General features: G+C 42.0%; 1 protein-coding gene across 4 annotated transcripts in view; it reads right to left on the minus strand.

Moving 5' to 3' along the window:
- Positions 1-22795, minus strand: part of MCTP2 (multiple C2 and transmembrane domain containing 2) — a 254511-nt gene that overhangs the window by 145723 nt on the left and 85993 nt on the right. For 3 of the 4 annotated variants that reach the window (XM_043921521.1, XM_043921523.1, XM_043921522.1), the window contains 4 exons: positions 5652-5794; positions 4819-4895; positions 4192-4303; positions 51-86 (listed from right to left, as the gene is read on the minus strand). In XM_043921521.1, the coding sequence (XP_043777456.1) occupies positions 51-86; positions 4192-4303; positions 4819-4895; positions 5652-5794 (368 nt within the window). The remainder of the gene's footprint in view (positions 1-50; positions 87-4191; positions 4304-4818; positions 4896-5651; positions 5795-22795) is intronic. The other variant, XM_043921524.1, reaches the window with a different exon arrangement.

Raw genomic sequence — 22795 nt, forward strand, 5'->3', positions numbered from 1 at the left:
GCTACGAAGATGAACCACATGATGAAAAGAAGGAAAACAGCTATATTTACCTTGCTGGCACTTAACCGCTTCCGATTCGACCAACGCTAAGGATTACGTCCATTGGATGGTGAAACAGCAAAATAAAAGAGAGAAATGAAGCTGTTAACAACATGATCGTGTTATTATGCTACTTAGATGGCGCAGACTGCATTCAAGCCACTGACACCCACATTCTGAGGTTAGAGAAAACACACAGAACAAGAAGAGTTAGAAACCTAGGAAAATCACATTTCCATGGTTGTGTTACACCATTTTCTCACAGTATTCAAAAACGAAAAGACAAGGACACGTAACACTACTCAGTCCTTACAAGACACATTTATGTTTTTATTCACCTGAAAACACTATAATTTTACCTCTAAAAGCAAAGTGGAAAGGCAGATTTCTCCTACCTGAAACATTCAGAGTGCATTATGAAAATGTTTAAGAAGTTCATGGACAAAGGCAGTTCATGTTTAAGTTTCTGTAGTCTTAGATACAGGAAAAAAAAATCATTCCATTTCCCTCTGCTGAGTAAATCTCAATATTCAAAATAATAGGAAAAACAATGGGAGTCATTCCTGCACAGTTAAGAAAAACAAGCTAATGCAGCAGTCAGGGAGGGAAGGAAAAAAGTATTCTGGACAGCCGGTAACCTCACCATTGTTCTCTTTTTGATCTTTCATTTGTTGAGCTAAGGCTGCTGAATTTTGTCCATAATTAAAGTTCTCTCCTAACAAAATCCCTCATTACCCCTGTCACCGTCCAGTACTGCAAAGCTCTATTCTGGCTGGTTAACCAGCTAACTGGATAAATTTGGCAGATTATAACTCAATTATGCATCTAATTGAGCAGCTCATAGTAACTATTATGATTAAGGAAAAAAAAAATACCTTTAGGCAAATAACCTGTCCGCTTTGTCAATACACCTCCCCAATAAATTACAAACCAGAAGACAAATCATCTTTGGGGGAAGTCCACTTATATTCCAAGGACCAACACCTAGAAATGTTGGTACAGAAATGTCTTGAAACTATTCTTCAGTAAAAACACTGCCCCTGGAGACACTGTGAGCTCAGCCACTCAGCATGTGACCCAGAGTTATAGACACTCCAACCTGGGTGTTAAAATCAGTTCTTTTTGTATTTTTCCAACATACGGACAAATATTTTCACCCAGAACAAGCACTAAAATTAATCACTATCTTGTAAATACACATGGCTATTTCTAAACAGCTTTTTGAAATATAATTCATTTGATTTTTATATCCCCAAAGACTAAAAAATAGATAAGAAAATTAATGGAAAATGAGTACCACTGTTTGCTCACTATAATACTAACACTACCTTATATCAAGTGTCTGCTCCCTGTTAAGCACTCTTTTTGGTCATCGTGATCTTCACAAACCTATAAAATAGATTTTTTTTAATCCCTATTTCACACATGAGGAACTTGTAGCTGCGAGAGGTTAAGCAATTCTGTGAATCTGACCTGATCACTTAACTTCTCAAAACTAAAAATAGTGGAGCTGGGCTTCAAACCCAGGCAGTCTGATGACAGAGCCCATAATTGTAACTATAATCCAATTTTGTCAAGAAAAAGAGACAGAAGGCAGGTTCGTCAGTGCTCCAGCCAGGGTCTTACCTTCTAACTGCACCATGCCCATACACCCTGGCCCTGAGGGTCAATTCACAGACATTTTGCACATTTTAAGGTTTTTATCAGCTTGACACTAAAACAACAAACACTGCCTCAATGACCACCAGTACAGAACTGTGAATTCAAACTGAAATCTCTCCATCAGGTTTTAAATTAAAATGGAAATTTATAAACAAATTATTTCCAAGGAACCCCAGTCTCCCCTGTTAGTTATTCCCATTAAAAAAAAACCCAATATAATACATCTTTAAATACTAACTTAAACCCAAGGAAAAGAACGAGTGTTTTCTGATATCTACTCTATCCAAAGAGCCCCCGATATTCATACTAAATTGAATAGCCACACATGACCCAGGATAAATTATTCCCTGCTCAGCTGTACTCTGAACAAGTATATCAATGGGAAAATTACACTACCAATCAGAACAAATAGAACAGGCATTGTTAATTATTATTATTATACTCCATTTTAGTTATATATTTGCTATTTTTCAGTCACTAAGTCGTTTCCAACCCTTTGCAACCCCATAGACTACATATACATATATAAACACACATACATATAGTAATATATACATGTGTAATGTATATGTACACATGTATATACATGTATGTACATATACATAAAAATACACACACATACAGAAAATATAGTGTGCCCGAGAGTCCCTGCCAAACAAGTAAAGAACAAAGAAAATGAAAAATCATATCAAGTAGGTAATGCATACAACCTGACAAACTCTCAAAAACAGGGGGTGGAGGAGTCAAAGGAAAGAAGGACCAAACTGAGTGAGAAGTGTCTCTCTTTTCACTAAATGCTCTGAATAGACAGGCTTTGAGATGTTTTCCAAAAACAAACTCAAGCAGCATTGAGTATTAATTGCTCTGCAACTTGAAATAAACTTTAACTGAATGGCTCTCTTTAAAAACTCCAAATTTTGGCAATATTTCAACATATTTTAAGTGCCAGCAGTATTGCTAAATATGATCCGATACACTACAGAAAAATCCACAAGTGGAATAAACAGGCTGCTGTTATGGAGCTCTCTTCATGAGGTCATTATCCAAATTTACAAACCCCATTTAAATATGTAAGAAATTTTCAGAATATACCAGCTGGCAACTGGGCAACCATGTGGCAAACACAATGCTCATCTACACGGCATGTCATTTTAACCGGGCATCCAGCTCATGGAAGCGGTCACCTACTGGATGCACAGACACTGAATTCAATGGCAAAGCCATCAAAACTATGAGAAGCTAAAGGAAATCCCTCCATCATTAGGTTGTATGGAAAAGTATTTTCAACATCAATGTAAGACATTTTAACATCAAAGTATCAGTGCTATTGAGGCCTCAGGTTTTAACCATGCCACTTCTTCATTAATAAATGGAGATCACTTTCCTGAAGTTATCGTCAAGTAAATGCTCATAAGTAAAGAATTCAAATTAAAAATAACAACTGTGCAGTTGACCCTCTGGCAACTGAAAAGTCACTGTGCAGTTTTGTTTTTTTTTTTAACTCCTTTAAACTATCTTCAGTAAGTTCACTAGTAAATCACTCATGATTTTCATCAGGAAAATAAATTACAGCCAACAGCAAAGGTGATGTCAAAATGAAGAATACTCTCCACAGTGACCCCAGTGACTCAATTCAAGAAGTATTACTGGAGGCCTAATTTAAAAACAGGCTTCAGATTTTCATACCAGATTCTATCAAGTTTAAATTTTAACATATCTTAGTCCTTTTTCAAGTAGCTGTTTTTAATTGGCTTTTAAAATACCTTTCAAATAACTTACAATCAAGGATGCTTTCATTCTCATTTTCATTCTTGGAATTGTAACATATAATACCCAAATATAAAATAAGATTATAGTTTGTATTCAGATATTTGCTCCTAAAAACAGAGTGCTGATCACATTGTCACAAAATCTAGTGCTTTTTTCTGATGTTATAGATATCTTTAATAGGTAGTACATTAACTAGAAATTTCCATTTAACAGAACAGAGAATATTAAAATATGTATCTCTTCAGAAGTACTCTCAATAGAAAATGTGGTAGCTAAGAGAAAAAGTTGAGATGGAAATGATGCATTGATCACCTAAATAATGTACATACAGCACAATTATTGAATCCTAGAAATTGCTTTTCATACCTGAATAATGCCTAAGTCATCTAGTAATTAAGAAAACGGTAAATGGAAACAGTAACACTAAGTAAAAGTGATATTTTGGATGATGTATTGCAAGGAAACCGTAAGCAGTGTGTATATTTAATAACAGCAATACATTCACATCCCTAGCCAAAACAGAGATCATTCCTTAACGGGTTTTTCTTTCCAGATTTCCAAAAGAAAGGCTGTACATTATCACAGAGAGATAACTTTAAGTCTCTATGCAATTCTTCCCCCTACTCAAATAATGACAAAAATGTCAGTCACCTGGTAACCCAGTTATCAAAGGAAAATTTCAATGGAGAATTTTAAAAAGAACAAAAGGGTCAGACTCACGTGTCTCTTGAAATCACACTGTTTTACTACTAGGTTCAAATTTAATACAATCACTCCCATGTCATCTTCTAAACTGTTTGGATCTTCCAATTTTAAGATATGCTCAGTCGTTCTAGAAGCAAAAGGCAACGAATGACATTAGCATTTATTGGGTTAGTATTTTTTTGTCTTAGAATAAATACATCAGGTTTTTATGATAAAAATCTACCTCTAAATAGGCCTAAGACACAAGTTAAAGAGCACAACAAATTCAGTGAAAATAAACCAATTTTTCAGGGTCAAGAAATGCACTGCCTAATTCAACAGATGGTCAACTGATTCTTCTCCCCTACCGCCCAAGGAAAATGTAAATACTTGCTTTAATTTTAAGGTAAGTAGGTTAATGAACTTGAATATTAACAAAGAGAAGTACAAAATTCACCCCTTTTAAATTATGTTCACACCTTTTAAATTACGTTACGGAAGATTTAATGTCAGACCAATATATATTTGGAAGCTAAAAAGCAAAAGTCATAGAAAATCTCACATTTTAAAGCACTCTTTCATTTATTCAGATTTTTTTCACTTTATTACCTTGAGTTACCTCTAAAATTCACTAATCACAATTAGATGGTAAAATTACAATACCTGTTAAGCTCAAGATCACTCAAAATGACAAATGCAGAACCCATGAAATCAGATGTAGTTAAATCTCGATCATATACCTACAAAGAGAAGGGGGGCCAAAAATGCATTAATATGGTAAACAAATTGAGTATATCACAGTATAGATAAATGCAACAGCCTGGGAATTTTGAGTTCAATCTTCTAGATCTAAAAATAATTTGCACAATATAGTTAAAGAAGAATTTAGCCAAGCTGGTGAAGAGAACAAAATTATTCAAACCTGTCCATTTTGCTTACTATGGCTAAAACAACAGAAAATACTTTTAAGGCAGTATTCATATGCATTAAGACATTTTTGCACAATGAACCACTCTGTAGTTTAAATGGTCTCTCATTAAAATTTAGTATTTTCCACTGTGGGCAACTCTGCCAGTTAAATAGAAATTTGTGAAATTTTCTACAGCAATCCCATCCTGTGCTCAACTCATGCAGTTTTAACCCAGATGTTAGAGCAATTGATGCTTATAACTGGTAGCTTAAAGCTCTATTAAGTATAAAGTTATTCCTAATGAGAAAGGCTTTAGTACTTGTCACCACTACATTGGCAGTAATAATTCTTCCACATTCAGTAAGTTTAAATACAATCAATGGGGATATTATTTTCACTCCGATTGATCTGAGAGTAACATACAGTTTTGAACCAAGGGTATAAAGAATCCCTTCTACACATATTTTTTAACACTTAGGAATTATACAAGAATGAATTTGGGGAAGTTGACTTTTAAGAAGGCAAAGATGGCTGAGAAATGAATATTTGTAATAAAAGAGGAGATCTGAACGTCATCTGGGATTACCTTCACACGCAGCTTTTGATCAAGGCTTTGAATTGGCAATACGACTATCTCGTCCCAAACTGGGTTCAAGTTCTTATATATGACTTTACTTTTGTACAGGGTCTTCCCATTCAGCTTAAACTTCACATAGGGATCACTCGTGCCTTTAACAGAAAAAGAGAGCAGGACCGGTTTAAAAAATACACGTAGAAACCGTGGAATCTCCATTAAGTAAAGATCCTTCCCACACTCCAGACTCAAAGCACATCGCTGAGCACACCCAGAACAAATGTCTCCCTGCATAGAGACTAAGGGTTGAGAGTGGAGAGAAATGAAACAATCTGGGGAAAACGCTGATTCTTCCTTGCCTTTTGTGATAGAATATAAATGGGGTCCTTGAACTTTCTCTGTGTGGTTTCATTGTGGGTATGTCATCACTCTCCTACCCACAAAAAATCCAAGACGTAAAATCCACCGGCACCAGCCACAGATGTCAGGGGTCCTGGAGAGAAGTCGACCCCACCCAAGGATGGCCGTGAGTCAAAGAGAAGGGAAAGAAACTGTTTTCAAACATTTGGCCAGATGGCTGACTCGAGAGAACCCCGTACTTTAGAATATAATCATAATAAATAAATCAATCTCTGGAACCATCGGCTCAAAAGATGGGGCCAAGGGACTCACACTGGAACGGGGGCCGCAGAGATTAAGCCGACAAAGTTGCCATTCTTCGCCACCCCCCGCACCTGCAGCAAAGCAGAGAACGCTGTTTCCCCCGGCCAGCTGAACACCCCTCGGCCAGGCCCTCAGCGGGCCCCGGGCTGACACCCTGACCTGCGGCCTCCTCCCGGGGAGCTTTGAAACAGACGCCAAGAGGAATGAATAATGTGCCGCCAGAGCCACTGTGTCCAAAGCAGAAAGAGGGACCGGTGACGGACCCTCCTCCACACTCTTGAGATCAACTGAGAAAAAAAAAAAATGCCCATAAATAGAATACCAGGATTTTGTGCTGTGCATGTGTGTTACACGCGTGCAAGCGTACCACCACACTCAGGGCACAGAACACTCCCTAGAACATCCTTGCACACTACCAGTCAATGAATGAGAAGGAAAGGAGGCAAGAATGAATGAATGAATAACCCACGAGGGCAAAAATGAAGGCCAGCTGATCATGCTACAAAGAGAGAGAGAAAAAAAAAAACCTCTAATTTTGGGAGGTATGCTGGTATAATTCATTGTGAACCAGACTCTGCATAAGTCTGAGCTCAGAGCCCAACGGTCTGTTTTGTTCACTGACACATTCCAGGTGTCTTGGACAATGCCCAACAGAGGCCTCCACAGATTTACTGTCGTGAGTTCTTGATATTAAAGTCAAGCTGATAGAGTCTAAGAATATTACATCAAAAATTAATTAGGCTACTCTGTCACAAATATTTCCAACTCCTTAATATCCACCATGAATCATTTCAATCATTTCAATCTTTTTTTTTTTCCAGTTCTTTCTGAGGTTTCTGCGGGATGGAAAACTCCTGAACATGAATGCAATCCTTATCCCGAAGATTTTAACTGGCAGTCACGTCACTCGAGGGCAAGATAACAAACTGATTAAAAGTCCTAACAGAGGAACCAAGGTCCCCGAGTGTTAACTCAGCCATTCCAGGATGGCAAAGCTACTAACTTTAAAACAAAGAAATCCAATGACAAACAGACACGGATGCATATTCAACTCCCACAGTTTAAGTCTGGCAACAAAGGCACAGAAACCCAGCAGTCTTTATTTTGCTTTTTTAATTTTTCAATTTGTTTTTTAATTGGAGGAAGGTGGCTTTACAATGATGTGTTGGTTTCTGCCACACAACTCAAATCAGTCATCACTACACAGAGGAGCCTCCCCACCCTTCAGGTCCTCACAGGGCGCAGAGCTGGCCTATACAATAGCCTCCCCCAGCTATCTTTTACACACCATAGTGTCCATATGTCAGTGCGACTTTCTCAAGAACCCAGCAGTATTTCTTTCAAACCTGGACACATATGCACGCAGTTCTGAGCAGGAGAGCAAAAATGAAGGCATTCCCAGCCATTCAGTGGCCCAGTCACTAGTGAGGGAGTAATCCGGCCCACCTCCCTCCTTTCACAGTAAAAGAGAACACCTCTGGCAAGTCAGATTTTAACAATCATTCTGATATATATATAGATAAAAAAAGGGGGGGAACCTCTAATAAAAAGAGGCCTTTAATTAAATGAAATTGCCACTCAGGGATCAGGCCTTCATGCCTGTCAGCGTGCTCTCAAAATAAACACCTCACAAGCCGGCCTCGGTGGCCTGGCTTTCTCAGAGGCAAAGCACGCTGGGTAATCCCCAGGCATCTTGACAGCTACATAATGTTCAAACTGCTTCACGGGTGAATGGCGGCAGCGCGTGAAAGAAAATATTAATGTCTGGAATTAATAGAAAAAAGAGGACCGGGGTTTACAAAACCAAACAAGGAACCAGGGTGTCGAGTGAGCGCGGAGTTAATTGTTAGGGAAAAACTGAGAAACGCGGGGGTGGGGGCTGGGGGGGCACGCCGTGGTTTTTCTCTCAGCGCCTAAGTGCCTCGCTGTCAGGCAAGTGACATCTTAACTAGGCCGGTTCTGAAAAGGGGTCGCCGCTCAGGAATGCAAGGCCCAGATGATACAAATGGTGAGATGACACCTGAATGGGTGGACTTTAACCTTCCCCCCCCACCACAGGACGCTTCGTAAACAATGAGGCCCTCGGGAATAAAGAGGTGCTGTGGAACTTTAGGAGAATGAAACCAGGAGGCCTGAGACGAGGCGTCCACCCCGGGTTACCGCCCGCTCCGCCACGCGGACTTGCCGGGATCACACAGCCTCAGGTTTAGACCATGCGAGCGTTAAGCATCCATGGCCACGGTCTCCCGCTCCCCTGCCCGCCATGCTGTGGTGGTCTGTGTGTGCTCAGAGAGGGTGATGCCACTTCCTGCTCCTCCAGGCTGCTCCGATTCACGCTCCTGACAACAGCAGGGCAGTCCCTATTTCTGCTCACGACACCCCGATGGGCACGTCTCAGTGGGTTACCATCACTCACTGGTTGCAAACTCAGGTTGCCTCGGACCACAGTCCACTGCTAGGTACCAAGGGGGGCTGCAGGGGGAAATCCAGCCAAAGCCTTTCCTTCTGCACCTGGCGGACAGCAGACATAAGGCATATATATCACCAGGTCTAAGGTAAGTGTCAAAAGAGAACAGAGCTTGGGGGTTGGAGGCTTATTGACAGTGCTAACTGGGGTATCAGTGGAGGCTGAAATAAAGGAGGTGGGAATTGAAACATGGGTGGATCTGGCCACACAGAGAAGGCCCAAGGCCATTTCGGCTGGAGGGATCGGCACTGAAAGGGGAAAGAGACTGGCAATTAAGAAATGCCTGAATTTGTGTGGTGTCCAGCAAGCATTTTAATTCATCCAAAAATTAAGGGAAAAAATGTTAATGAGAAAGTTAAAAAAAATCCAGTTTTGAATCAGAGGCTAAAATGCCTTAAAATCACAAAATAAAAAGTTATGGTTTTGCTCTGTAAGAAATAAAGGGTGGTTTTGTTTTTCTTGTTCTTTTTTTATATAAAAATGTTTAAAAAGTGTAGTACAAAAAAAGTGTAGTACACACACATGATTCTGAAAGGTATGAAACGAAAATTCTCCACCCTCTTAATGTTTCCTCATTCCCATTCCTGTACTGCACCAGTTTCTAGACTGTTTTACAGGAAAAAATACAAGAATTGTTTTTAACTTGAATGTAATCATATTAGATGCACTAATTTCACAATTAAAGTACCTTGAAGCTCTGTTTGTATCAACAATGCAGATTTCTCAGTTTTTTAACTCTTACCAACTGCGTACATTTTCATTGTGTTGTTGTATCTTAATTTACGTAATTAGTTACCAAATAATGAGCATTTATTTCATTGACAATTTTTTTTTTACTAGCACAAACAATACTACAAGCATCTGTGTATGTCTGTCTCAGAGTTCACACATGATATTTTTTTTTTAAAGGCAGAACAAATGAATGTGTGTCTTTTCTGGTTCTGACAACCACAGTCAAATTATTCTGCCAAAATCTGTCAAAATTTACACTTCCACTAAAAGTATATGTTTTCTATTTTTTTCTTTACATGCTCACCAATATTTGATGTCATAAACCTTTACTTTGAACTAATGGCAGGTAAAAAAAAATAGTATCTTTATTTTTCTCTGTCATTAACATTTTGAGTAAAGTTTAGGATCTTTCATATTTTCATGACCTACATTTGTCTTTCTTTGTCAGGGAAATTCTCACTGATAGCATTTGCCCATTTTTCTATGAGCTCATGGTGTTGTCTTCTGTTTATGGGCTTGAATGAGCCCTTAATTATGGAAAGCAGCCGCTGACTGTAAATCTTGTCATACTTTGTTTAGACTTACATTATTTCTTGCAATAAGTTATTTTCACTTTTTATTTAGGCAAATTTACCAGTTTTATTTATGACATTGTCATTTAACATTCTGCTTAGGAGAAGTTTCCTCACTAAAGGATTTTAAATTAGTTCAGCCATGTTTCTTCCCACCGATTTTTGTAGTTTTTCGTTTTTTACACTTAAGTCTTTGCTCCATCTGGAATTATTTTAGTGCAAGGAGGAAGGAAATTCAGGTTTACTTATAAGCAGGGGAGCAGAATGATCAGAGCCAAGCTTTAGAAATATAAATCTGGCAGCAGCTTATAATTTAGAAGGAAGAACAAAAAGGCAGAAGCAAAGAAACCTGGTAGTTGAGATACTATAGCACCGGGGAATTGAATAGAGAGCTATACCCAGACGCTAAGAAGCAGCAATGCGAGGTTTCACAAAGCATGATTCATGGAACACTCTCGTATTTCACGATGCGCCACAGACTGAAAGGGTCTTGTCATCGGAACCACTGGGAAAAGCTGTTTACTCTTCCCTTACTCGGAACTTCCTCTGTAGAGTAAAACATTAAACTGCGCAGGCCCAAGGAGTGCATTAATGACAAACAAAAGCAATCAATAAAAACAGTCTGGGACGTCCCTGGTGGTCCAGGGGTTAGGAATCCACGTTCCAATGTAGAGGACGTGGGTTTGATTCCTGGTCCAGGAACTAAGACCCCACATGTTGCGGGGCAACTAAGCCTGTGTTCCTTAAGTACTGAGCCTATGCGCCACTCGAGAGAAGCCCGTCCGCAGCAACAAACAGCCCACAAAGGGCAGTGAAAGACCCCTCATGCCACAACCAAGACACAGCACAGCCAAGTTAAAGACACATACATAAATTCAAATGCATAAAAAAAAACAGGGTTCAACTTTTCTACTCTGTATTTCATAAAATCATTTAAATATAGAAAACATTTTACTTGGGCACCTGAACACATAATATTAAACTCCTCCAAATCAAAGTTCTGGAAGGTAGGATGTATGCCCAGAGTTACCTAATATGCATAGTAGTTGAATTAGATGAAGAAGTGAATAAATGAATGAATAAACTTTAAAGTAAGATAGGCATGGTGGATTAAAATCCCAGACCTTCCTTTTAATAACCATATCACCTTAGGCACTGTGATTTCCTTAGGCCTTACTATCTTCACCTGTAGAAGGAAGGAGCTGCCTGAATACTTTGGTCAGGGGGTCCAAAGAGTTTAGTTCCAAGTCAAGAATTATTTACTAAGTCGTTAGGGAACTTGAGATACATATAGATGAATTCACACTGCATAAACAGTATTTGGACACATATCAAAAGCATACATTCAACATTTTTTCTATCCTCTGGCTTCAGAGTAATAAGTGACTATTATTTTATTTATGCACATATGCTTAGACTCTTTTCAATTCATACACTTATTTAGAATTCTCTTCTTGCCAGAAGGTAAAAAAAAAAAAAGTAAATCTGAGCTGTTTTTATAAGGGATCTATAAGTTCTAACTTTCTCTGAAGCTGGCCAAATAAAAAACAGACCTGATTTGCAGAGAACAACCAAGTGATGATTTCTTAACAGCGGCTGCTGCCCTCTAGCAGTTACACTGAGAAATCCAGATTAAACTGCGTCCAACTGCAGCTGTAGTTTTAAATCGGTGCATAGTTGCTTTACAATGTCGTATTAAGTCTCTGCTATAGAGCAAAGTGAATTGCCTATCTTGGGGGTGTGTGTGTGTGTGCGCGCGCTCAGTCACTGCAGTCGTGTCAGACTCTCTGTGACTCTATGGACTTTAGCCCACCAGGCTCCTCTGTCCATGGGATTCTCCAGGCAAGAATACTACAGTAGGTTGCTGGGCCCCCTTGCAGGGGATCTCCCCAACTCAGGGACTGAACCCATGTCTCATGTCTCTTGCATTGGCAGGTGGGTTCTTTACCACTAGCGTCACCTGGGAAGTGCGCGCATGGGTGCATGTGTGCGTGTATCCCTTCTCTTCTGGATTTCAGAGCCCTGAGTAGAGTTCCCTGTACTCTACAGTAGGTCCTTACGAGCAACCTATTTTATACATGAGACCAACAGTGTGTATGTCTCAATCCCCATCTCCCAGTTCATCCTACTGTGCCCCTTCCCCTTGGTATCTATGTTTGTTCTCTACTACGTCTGCATCTCTGTTTCTGCTTTGCAAATAAGACCATCTATACTATTTTTCTAGATTTCACTTACATGCATTAACTGACTTCACTCTGTATGACATTTCAACTGTAGCTTCCTTAACAGGCGCCTCCAGAGACGATAATACGCTTAATGGAAACTCAAAGGCCACTCTTCCTCAGCCCATGGGACAGGAAAAACAACTTTCCCTTAGTAGAGCACGGTCTACTTTTCTTAACAAAGAAGTGGATTCAAGTCTAACAGCCAGGTTCAAGCAGTAGATTCAGGTTCAGGGGAATTCCAAGCCAGGCTGCATCCACTAAAATCGGATGAAGGGAACATACATTCCCAGGATTGTTTTAGCCCCTCCTCCTGCACGTGGTGGCTACATGCTTCTTTTCTTTTGGTACCAACCTCAGAAGAACAGACGCCTCTTGGACCATCTAAGGGCCTTGCTGGCCATGTTTTCCCCCTTGGCACATCCTGGTTAAACTATTCCTGAACTTTTCTCCCAGGGTGATTGATGCTGCTCCTCTTGGGGAGCCCAGCACGTGTAACAGCCCGATAACACCTTGGTCAGGGCTTGTCCACGGCTGGACCCTGTGATGTCATTTACCAGAGTCACCAAATTCCATTTTTTGAAAGACCATCCAGCGGCCAACTTGCAGTGAGATCAAGGATCGTAATTCACAGAACTTGCTTATTTTAACTGTTTACAAAGTTTTACCAAAATGCTATTTTTCACTATAAAGTTCGTATGGAATAAATAATGGGAATTAAGAGAGCTGTGGAAAGCGAGCTCCTCTTGGGGCCTTCAGATTCTCCCCCTCTACCATGGGCCCCCCATCTTCCTTCGGCTGACTCACCGCACCCCAAGACTCCCCTACTTTACCTACTCTCTGCCCCCTCCCCAAGTCTGTTACCTCTAAAGAGACTTCTCTCTTTCTGTCTTTAATCGTCCCTTTTCTGGGATCTGCAGCATAAGCTGGGTCTCTTCTGTTCCTTTTTATAATTTTTCTTGACCTGAGACAAATTAAATATTATTTAGGATGCTGTTTTGGCTTTGTCTTCAGAGTCAATTAACTAATATGACCCAGAGACCTTCAAAAGTTGCTTTTAAATGTTTTCATCCAATAATTTTATACACTTAATCTTATAAACAGATGAACGAAAAACACTGTCAATATACTGACAAATTCGGTAAATGTGCCATTTGGTAAATGGATTACTGAACAGGTTGGCCCTTGTTGAAGTGGTTACTAGGAAGAGGTGCCTGCACCCCGCTTCTTGATCCAGTGTTTCTCGATCAGAAGCATGCAGGGATATAACCTTCTGCTTAAAGACAGCATGCACAGTTGTCCCTGTAACACCAAAAGAGAAGGAACCAGGGTAAAAGATAGAAGAAGGCATGACCACACAGAAAACAGGAGAGAAGAGCCAGTGACCAGGATATATCAATGTGAACAGAACAGAAAGCACAGGGGGACAAAAGGAAGTAAGCCAGAAAGCCAATCAGTGTAGCTGTCTGAAGCCTCTGGTCAAGCCCCCCAGATCTCTGTGTACATCAGTTCTCAGTGTTTCAGAAACCCACGCCGACAAAGCATATTGCAGCTACTGATACCTTAACATTCCTCTTTTTATTAATAGAAATACTTCAGATGTCCCCTGCTCACAATATTGTTTCAGCATAATTTTAAGTCTAATGAATTGAACACCAGCCTTCATGGAAAAGGGATAAATAACACTGCTGAAGTTTAGTATAATAACATTTACAGTCTGAATCCTCCAAAAGCTGTGAAATAAACACCATTTATGTTACTGTCTTAGGATGAGGATGGTGAGTGAGTTGTTAGACCCAAGCCTTAGTCCCAGACCCATTTCACTCTAACATTTTTTTTTTTAGTCACTCGGTTGTGTCCGACTCTCTGTGACCCCATGGACAAACCCAGCCAGGCTCCTCTGTCCGTGGACTTCTCCAGGAACGAATACTGGAGTGGGTCACCATTCCCTTCTCAAACCAGGGATCGAACCTAGGTATCCTGCATTGCAGGCAGATTCTTTGTCATCTGAGTCACCAGAGAAGCCCCTACTTAAGTGCAGCCACAGTTAATCCCCAAGCATAACCTCTGAATTCTGACACTCCTTCCATCAAGAAGCAGGGCGCCTGTCCTGCCCCATCACCTGGGCCACCACTTTAACCAACGCAGGGAGGTGAAAGTAACACCGTGTTCCTCGTAAGGCTTCTCACAGTGACCCAGCGGCTGCCCCGTGCGCTGGACCTTCACGTCTGGAGTCCTGAGCTGTGACGGGAGAAGGGTGAAGATTCTGAGAGCATCGGGCTGTGAGGAAGCCAGGCCTCGTGTGTGATAACCCTCCTCTTTCAAGCAAACACTTCAGGCCCCCAACCCGCCTGTGAACAGGCCTTTGAGTCCTTGGATGATGAAGTCCCTGCAGTCAAATCATGCCCTAAATTTCACGTTTCCCAGATGAGGTCCCAGACCATGTGCAGCAAAGCCAAACCATCCCTGTGGTGCTTCGTGCAAATCCTCACTCCAGAATTCACCAGTTCTGGGCTGCTGAGATTGCAGGTAATTTGTTAAGATGCTGAAAGTCTCGGGAATAATGCCCCTCACCATCGGCCATGATGCTCCCCACCTCACATGCAGCATGCTGGAAAAACCCAAAGTGTGATGGCATGATGGAATTAGCTGCCCAGCGCTGTACCTGACATCCAAATTAAACCACAAGGAAAATCACAGACATGTGGAGAGACACCCTCTGTGGACTTCAGCCTCTGTGCAAACCATGCATACACCCTCCAGCAGAACTCACCATAGCAACATCAGAATCCAACAAAGGAAGCAAAAAGAACTACTCAAACATAGCATGCCGTGTGGCACATATTACATCAGTATGGAAATGAAAAAGATCCAACCAGTCCTTAGAGAGAAATCCCATTCAACCAAACAGAAGGCATTGGATATTCAAGTCAATGGTCTTGGATAGGGAGGTGGAAAGGCTGTTTGTTACAAGCAGTGGACACAGGAAGCAGGCCTTTGTGTTGCTCCAGGATCCTTCACAGAAATGGAGATGGGACCCCACTGAAGGGACAGGTAACTAGCTATCCAAAGCAGGGGAGGACGGGTACCTTCTGATCAACCACTGAGGATACAGTTGTTGTTTAGTCGCTAAGTCATGTCCTATTCTTTTGCAACCCCATGGGCTCCTCTGTCCGTGGGATTTCCCAAGTGAGAAGAGTGGAGTGGGTTGCCGTCTCCTTCAGCAGGGAACCTTCCCGAACCAGGGATCAAACCCACATCTCCTGAACTGGTTAAGTGGATTCTTCACCACTGAGCCACCTGGGAAGCCCGTAAGGATATAACGTCATCAAGAAAACCCTCCAGAGGAAAGAGCTTAGTTGTGAGACTCCATTAAGGGCTATGGGATGGGGGGGCTTCCAGGTGGTCTGGTAGTAAAGAACCCACCTGTCAATGCAGGAGACATGAGAGACGCGGGTTCAATCCCTGGGTCGGGAAGAACCCCTGGAGGAGGGCACGGCAACCCACTCCAGTCTTCTTGCCTGGAGTATCCCACGGACAGAGGAGCCTGGCTGGCTAGTCCATGGGGTCGCAAAGAGTCGGACATGGCCGAGCGACTAACACATACAAACAGCCGTGGGGACAAAGACGGCTGAGCGATGCTGGCCTGGATCTTAGTGGAAAGGGCGGAAAGCGAAGTCCGTCCCTGCTGAGATCCTGGCAGGCTACCAAGACCCGGCAAGTGGAGGAGATCTAACTGCTATCTGGAGTTCAGGATGGGCGCTTGCGTCACTCAAGTTCCAAGTTTGCTGCTGAATGTGCCTCTTTCTGAACAAGCTGGCCAGCTGCATCTTTGTTCCTCCCACTCAAACATACCATGAGGGCTCGCCACCTGGTGTTCAGAGGAGGGACTCCAACACGAAGCAAAGCCCTAACTTTTGCAAAATAAAAAGAACTCGCTGTGACCTTCCAATGCAGTCCAACTGTGACGTGGTGCTGGCACCGGAACAAGACCACACACCCAGAGGAATCAAAGAGAAACCCAAGAAGCAGACCCTCGTGTGGACTGCATCTTAATACCCGATCAAAAGGTGACCATCAAATCATTAGGGAAAGGAAAATGTAGTTCTAGTTAACTAAATAGCCATTTGGCAAGAAGTAAAACTAAGTTCGGGATTCTGGGCCAGAAATCAAAATAAACCTGATAGAAAGAGATAGATGGAAAAATGGAAAAAACAGACAGAAAAGAGAGTAAATATAGGTAATTATGTATTTCTACCAAGAGAGTAAAAGCCTTTCAAGGTACAAAAACCAAAGAAGAAACTCTACAGAATAAAATTGTAAGACTGGAAAAGATGTTTGCAACAAAAACTTTGTAAACAAAATTAAAAGGCAAATGACAAGTTAGAAAAATATCCGTGAACATATCCAAAAACCGTAAAAATTAGTTAGCCACAGAGATGGATGGAATTTGTCGTGTACAAAAGAGAAGCAAATATCTCTTAAACAAATACATCTCAGGGACCAAATTTCTTCACACCAACTGAAACAAAACCAAGATGATACTTCCTCTCTATCAGAATTAACAGAGGTAATCTACACAGAGTAGGTGAGAAATGGTAAGTGGATAAATCGTATGCCCCTGGTGGGTGAGCCGAACAGGAGAGCTTCTCAAGAGTAAACTGGCAATTCTGTACAGAGACCCTTGAAATGGTCAGATCACGTGATAGGGAACATCCACTTCACTGCCATACCTGACCTGCAAAGATATGGCCTGACACACAGATGCAAGCACAGGGACATGAACTGTAGCATTACTACTAGTTACTAAAAATCTTGAATGACACTCTTATCTGGAATATTAACTAAACAAAGAAGGGTGTACTATTTTTTTTCAAAATAAAAAATTTATATAATACAGAAAAATATATGGGTGATAACAACAGCAAATAATCAAGTTATTTGAAGCCAGATCCTGTTTTACTTTAGAACTCAATATTAAAAAAAAAAAAGCAGGTCAGCACAGTAGATTCAGTAAAACATTCCAATAAGTAATGACCAACACCAAGGTGTTCCATATTGGTTGATGTGAAACTTGAAGGATATTTTCTGAGTCAAATTTAAGATGAAGAAAATAAAACCATCAATCCAGAATGGAGTTCTCAAATACTGCACCACCAAGAACTAGTGTCTCTTTCATTCCTGCTGTCACATTGGCAAGAAAGCAGGAACTGGTCTTAACAAACACCGTGAACCATCCATCTGCCCTGCTGGCAGCGGGCAGGGCATTGAGGGGTACGAAATCTGAAGAGAAAAGCAAAAGGTATGCAAAAAGAGGGTCAAATTATCGAGAAACTGGCAAGAAAGGCCATAATAAAACTGGCAGAAATGCCACAAGTCACTGCCTTTCTCAGAGGGAAAACAGAAATTAAACCCAAGGAGAAATAACTAGAACCAGACACAGCAACCGCCATGGCTCATGGTCCCGAACATGGGTCACGTCAGCCCCCGGGGTCACTGTAAACGGCTGTGGCAGCCCACCACACACACCCCCGCAAGCCCACCCACCAAGTTCAGCCCCGCAGTCATGGCTGGACGGTGTCTGAGCCGGTTTTCAAACTCAGATGGTCGGTGCCCAGAGTCCGTGACTCTGAACTGTGTACGGTGCCCCTAACACCTTCCATCCTAGCACAAAAAGGTCACTTTTGTGGACACCACGGGGTATAGAGAAGAGACTGCTGAGGGGCTGGTCCAAGCCAACAGAGCTGCCCAGAGGCAAAGGGATGAACCCTCAGCCCCATTCACAGCACGCCTGCTGGGATGCTACGCGGTCGTTCCTTGGTACATGACGGACAGTTCTAGAAGCACCCCTTCTATCCTCGATCACATCTGCCATGAGGAGCATGTTTCTCTCCAGGTCAAATACAAGAGCATCCTTCCCTTTTTAAAGAGAAATGTAGAATCATAAAAATAGTACAGTCTTTAAAATCAGCCTACAGATTCATTGGAAAGACTGATACTGAAGCTGAAGCTTCAATACTTTGGCCACCAGATGGGAAAAGCCAACTCATTGGAAAAGACCCTGATGCTGGGAAAGACTGAAGAGGGCAACAGAAGATGAGATGGTTGGATGGCATCACCGACTGAATGGACCTGAGTTTGAGCAAACTCCAGCAGATAGTGAAGGACAGGGAAGCCTGATGTGCTACAGTCCATGTGGTTGCAAAGAATTATACAACTTAGCAGCGGAATGACAACAACTGATAAACTGCAAGAGATAAATAGAATTCAAATCAGAGGTACCAAATGATTTGTCACCAAATGTCACCAAATCACAGGTAACATTTGAACATTTTAGTAGCAGTTTAGTAATTTATAAAACCCCTTTTGCAAGGACAACTTTTCACACTAGTGGGAGATCTTTAAAATTTTGGCTAAACCATTCCTTTCGAATAGGAAAATGACTTATCCAATGCTCTCTTCCTGTAATCTGCAAAAGTACTTGACCCTGCTCTAAAAAAACCAAACCAAACAAAACTGGTCTCATCTATCTAACCTACATATAACCGTTTTCTGGATGGATGAATGAGTCATGAATTTTCATTGCCTGAAACTCACAGCAAGAAGATGACCATGAACCTTCAGCCCTACAGCTGTGTACCAGGGATGCTACTGGCCCTGAACCGCAGTGGCCTTTTCCTTCCCTTTTGCAATACTGCAAACTGGCCACCAGAGGGCATCCGCAACCTAATATGCTAGTTCACAGCAAGGATGCTTTCACATCAATGGAAAATAAAAGGATTTCACTGCAAGGGCTGTTACTTCTCAGGAATTAATGCTTCAGGATGTAAATATGGAGGGGAGCATTTTCCCAAAGACAAGAGGCCTTCCCATGTCACATGGTGCTCGTGCCAGGCCTAGAAAACACGGCTGCTGGCATTAGCAATGTCAGTTTCAGGGCACCAAAATACGTTCCTGCTCACATTATTTTTCACGGGAAACAGCCAGGGTTCAAATCTCGCTGCCTGTCAACCAAACTATGAAGCGGTTTCCTTCTGCTTTACCAATCTCAAAATTATATACCCCCTAAGAGTTATTACCACAGGGGCTTGTTCCTGTGGTGGCTCAGTGGTAAAGAATCCGCATGCCAATATAGGAGACGTGGGTTCAATCCCTGGGTTGGAAAGATCCCCTGGAGAAGAAAATGGCAACCCACTCCAGTGTGCTTGCCCGGAAAATCTAATGGACAGAAGAGTCCTGAGGTCGAAAAAGAGTTGGACATGACTTAGCGCCTAAACAGCACCAACAAAGAGTTACCAGACAATGGCTCAGAGAACTTGGAACATCTGTCTGGTTAGATCACAGACAATACAATCTGTAGAACCTCCCCCCACTCAAAAAAAAAAAAAGAATATAAATGGAAAATATAAAAAAGAGTAAAAGGAAAATATAAAAGAATAAAAGGAAGAAGTTCAGAGGAGGAAGAGGAGTAGAAAGACAGAAGAGAGGAAAAATTAGACGTCAGAAAAGGAGGGAAGGTGGGACCTACAGACCGGCGACAGAGAGGAACCAGGACAGGGCAGAGAGAGAAGACGGGGCTGAGGTTTCTCCTTAGACGGCTCAGAAAGGTGGGCTTAAGGCAGTGCCAGAGCATCTGACAGCATCCGAGTAAGGCTCAATCCTAGAAAGACCACTGGAGCAGCACAGGTTGCCCAGGGGAGGGGGAGAGTCTGCCGGAACTCGCCAACAGTGGGTCAGGTCGAGACAAATTTGAAGGACTGCATGTCAGGGAGTGGAAGAGAAGTTCCTGAGGAAAATAAGCTATACAAGGCAATTTCCTCAACGTGGCCACACTTGTAGAGCGACCGCCTCAAAACCTCTCAGTACTCCATGATATGACCCTTCCGTCCAGGTGGCTCATGCACAACAGGCAGATCCATGACGGTGAGGTGAATTCACTCACTCACTAACTCCAGTTCTTTTTAATGAGCTGTGGGTTTTGCTGGGTTTCCTCAGTGTACACACCACACCCCCCCACCCCCCCCCCACACACACCTTGTCTATATATTCTGTACGAGGAATACAGTTGTTGACAGCTGAAGACCCTGGGATGTTCCTGGTGGTGACTATGTAACAGTATGTTCCTGATACCACTGCTAAGCCTGGGCATCATTCAGAATTAGCAACTTCCTAGTGTAACAAACTTTATCCAGAAAATCTTGAAATCCCACCTTGATAGTCTACTTAACAAATCAGCCCTGTGTCTGAGATAGAGAAGTGAGAAATTTAGATAAAATGTTCACAGCACTCTTTTCACCAGGGAAGGCCTGTTCCTGGGAGGTTCCCTCACTGTTTCTGGGTGGGCCAAGTGACAAAGTGTCCAGTTCAGTCATAAACCCTGGAGGGCCTTGTTTGAGGTTTGTTGGAAATATCTTTTCCTGAGAGAAATATGATATTTCACTTTACTGCCCAGTGAAAATATTGGGGGGAGGGGACATTTTACCATTCAACATCTCTAGACTTCTCTGCACTATTTTATGTCACCTTACTGAGATGCTTTCCAGACACTTCATTTGAAAACATGAGTTTCACAACTTGGATCACCTCTTCAACAGCTCATACCTCCTTATTTTAAATAAAGATGTACTTTACTACTCTGAACAGCAGTTTCTTCAAGGGAAATATCCAAAATCAGATCAGAATATTCTAGATCAAGGTCAACAAATTTTGGACAAGGATCAAATCCAACCTAGTGTAAAGTTGTATTGGAAAACAGTTATGTCCACTGATTTACACATTGTCTATGACTGTGTGCATACATGCATGGTAAGTTGCATCAAGTCGTGTCTGACTTTGCAACTCCACGACGGTTCCTCTGTCCATGAGATTCTCCAGTCAAGAATACTGGAGGAGGTTGCCATTTCCTCCTCCAGGGGATCTTACCGACCCAGGCATCAAACCCACGTCTCTTACATCTCCTGTACTGGCAGGCGGATTCCTTACCACCAGTGCTACCCGGGAAGCCACTATGTTATACATCTTTTTCTCAAATCTCACAACTACATTTTAAGACAAGCTGCATCATGCCCATTCTGCAGATGGGTAAATTCCATTTCAGAGTGAGCGAGCTGCCATAGGAAGTCACAAGGCAGGAAGTAGACTGTCACGTCCCAGTCCTCTACTTGATCCCAGAGCCACCCACTCTGCCAAGACCTGCCCCAGCCACAGCCTCCCTGCAAGTCCCCGATGAAGTCTCTGTACCTCAGTCACCTGAACTAGGACTCCTGTTAAATGGGTTGAAGCTGGTGATCTGTGTGACATTTTAAAATTGTATATATGTCTTTTCTTTTTTTTCCAGACTTTATCACCAGGTCACAGTCGAGTTCCAGTGTGATGCTCATGTCATTGAAGGGACCAAATAAACACTCGCTGAATCAAGGAGTGAATGAAGGAGCTCTATTCCTTCCAGGGCAGATGTTTTCCCTTTCACGATAGTCTTTAATGCTCCTTGTCTTTAAGGCCAGAACTTCAGTTGGATTTCCCTAATGAAGAACTAAAATGCATTAGAAGCACTGTGTGTATAAACCACCAGTCTGGCCGTGGGGCTGCAGAGTTGGACATGACAGCGCACACAACACATGGCACTGCAGGATGTATGAAGATAAATAAAACGGTCACCCTGCTAATGCAGCACCAATATTTACAGGGAGGATCAATCATTTATCCCACTAAGGGCAAAGGCATATGGTCTGCAGAGGAAAAACGTTCATGGCACTGAGATGACAAGGAGCCTGTGTCTGTGGAAAACATAAAAGACTAGATAGAAGTTACATTTGAATAGATCTTGAAGGACATTTAGTATTGAAACAACCAGCGATTGATCTTATATTCAGAAAATCAGAGTCCATGTGATCAGTTCAGTTTAGTTGCTCAGTCGTGTCCGACTCTTTGTGACCCCATGGAGTGCAGCACGCCAGGCCTCCCTGTCCATCACCAACTCCTGGAGTTTACTCAAACTCATGTCCATCGAGTTGGTGATGACATCCAACCATCTCATCCTCTGTAGTCCCCTTCTCCTCCTGCCTTCAATCTTTCCCAGAATCAGGGTCTTTTCCAATGAGTCATTTCTTCGCATCAGGTGGCCAAAGTATTGGAGTTTTCAGCTTTAGCATCAGTCCTTCCAATGAATATTCAGGACTGATTTCCTTTAGGATGGACTGGTTGGATCTCCTTGCAGTCCAAGGGATACAGAATACATGGTGTAAATTTCAGCACATCACAATGCTCTTTGCACCTAATTACGTTAATTAGGTGAACACCAAATTAAATTATGTTCAGAGAATACAAATTAAGTAAGAGAGCAAACACATAATGAGGTCCAGCTCCAGGAAAAGAAGACACTATGTCTAAGAGAGGACTGAAACTCTCCCTATCAGGAGAAGCACGTGTTTCTGTTCGCCTGCCACGGCTCATTGCCTAGAGCAGTGGTCCTCACAGCGTGGTTTCTGGACCAGCTGCGTT

This window comes from Cervus elaphus, chromosome 13 (assembly GCF_910594005.1).
Source record: "Cervus elaphus chromosome 13, mCerEla1.1, whole genome shotgun sequence".
Lineage (NCBI taxonomy): Eukaryota > Metazoa > Chordata > Mammalia > Artiodactyla > Cervidae > Cervus > Cervus elaphus.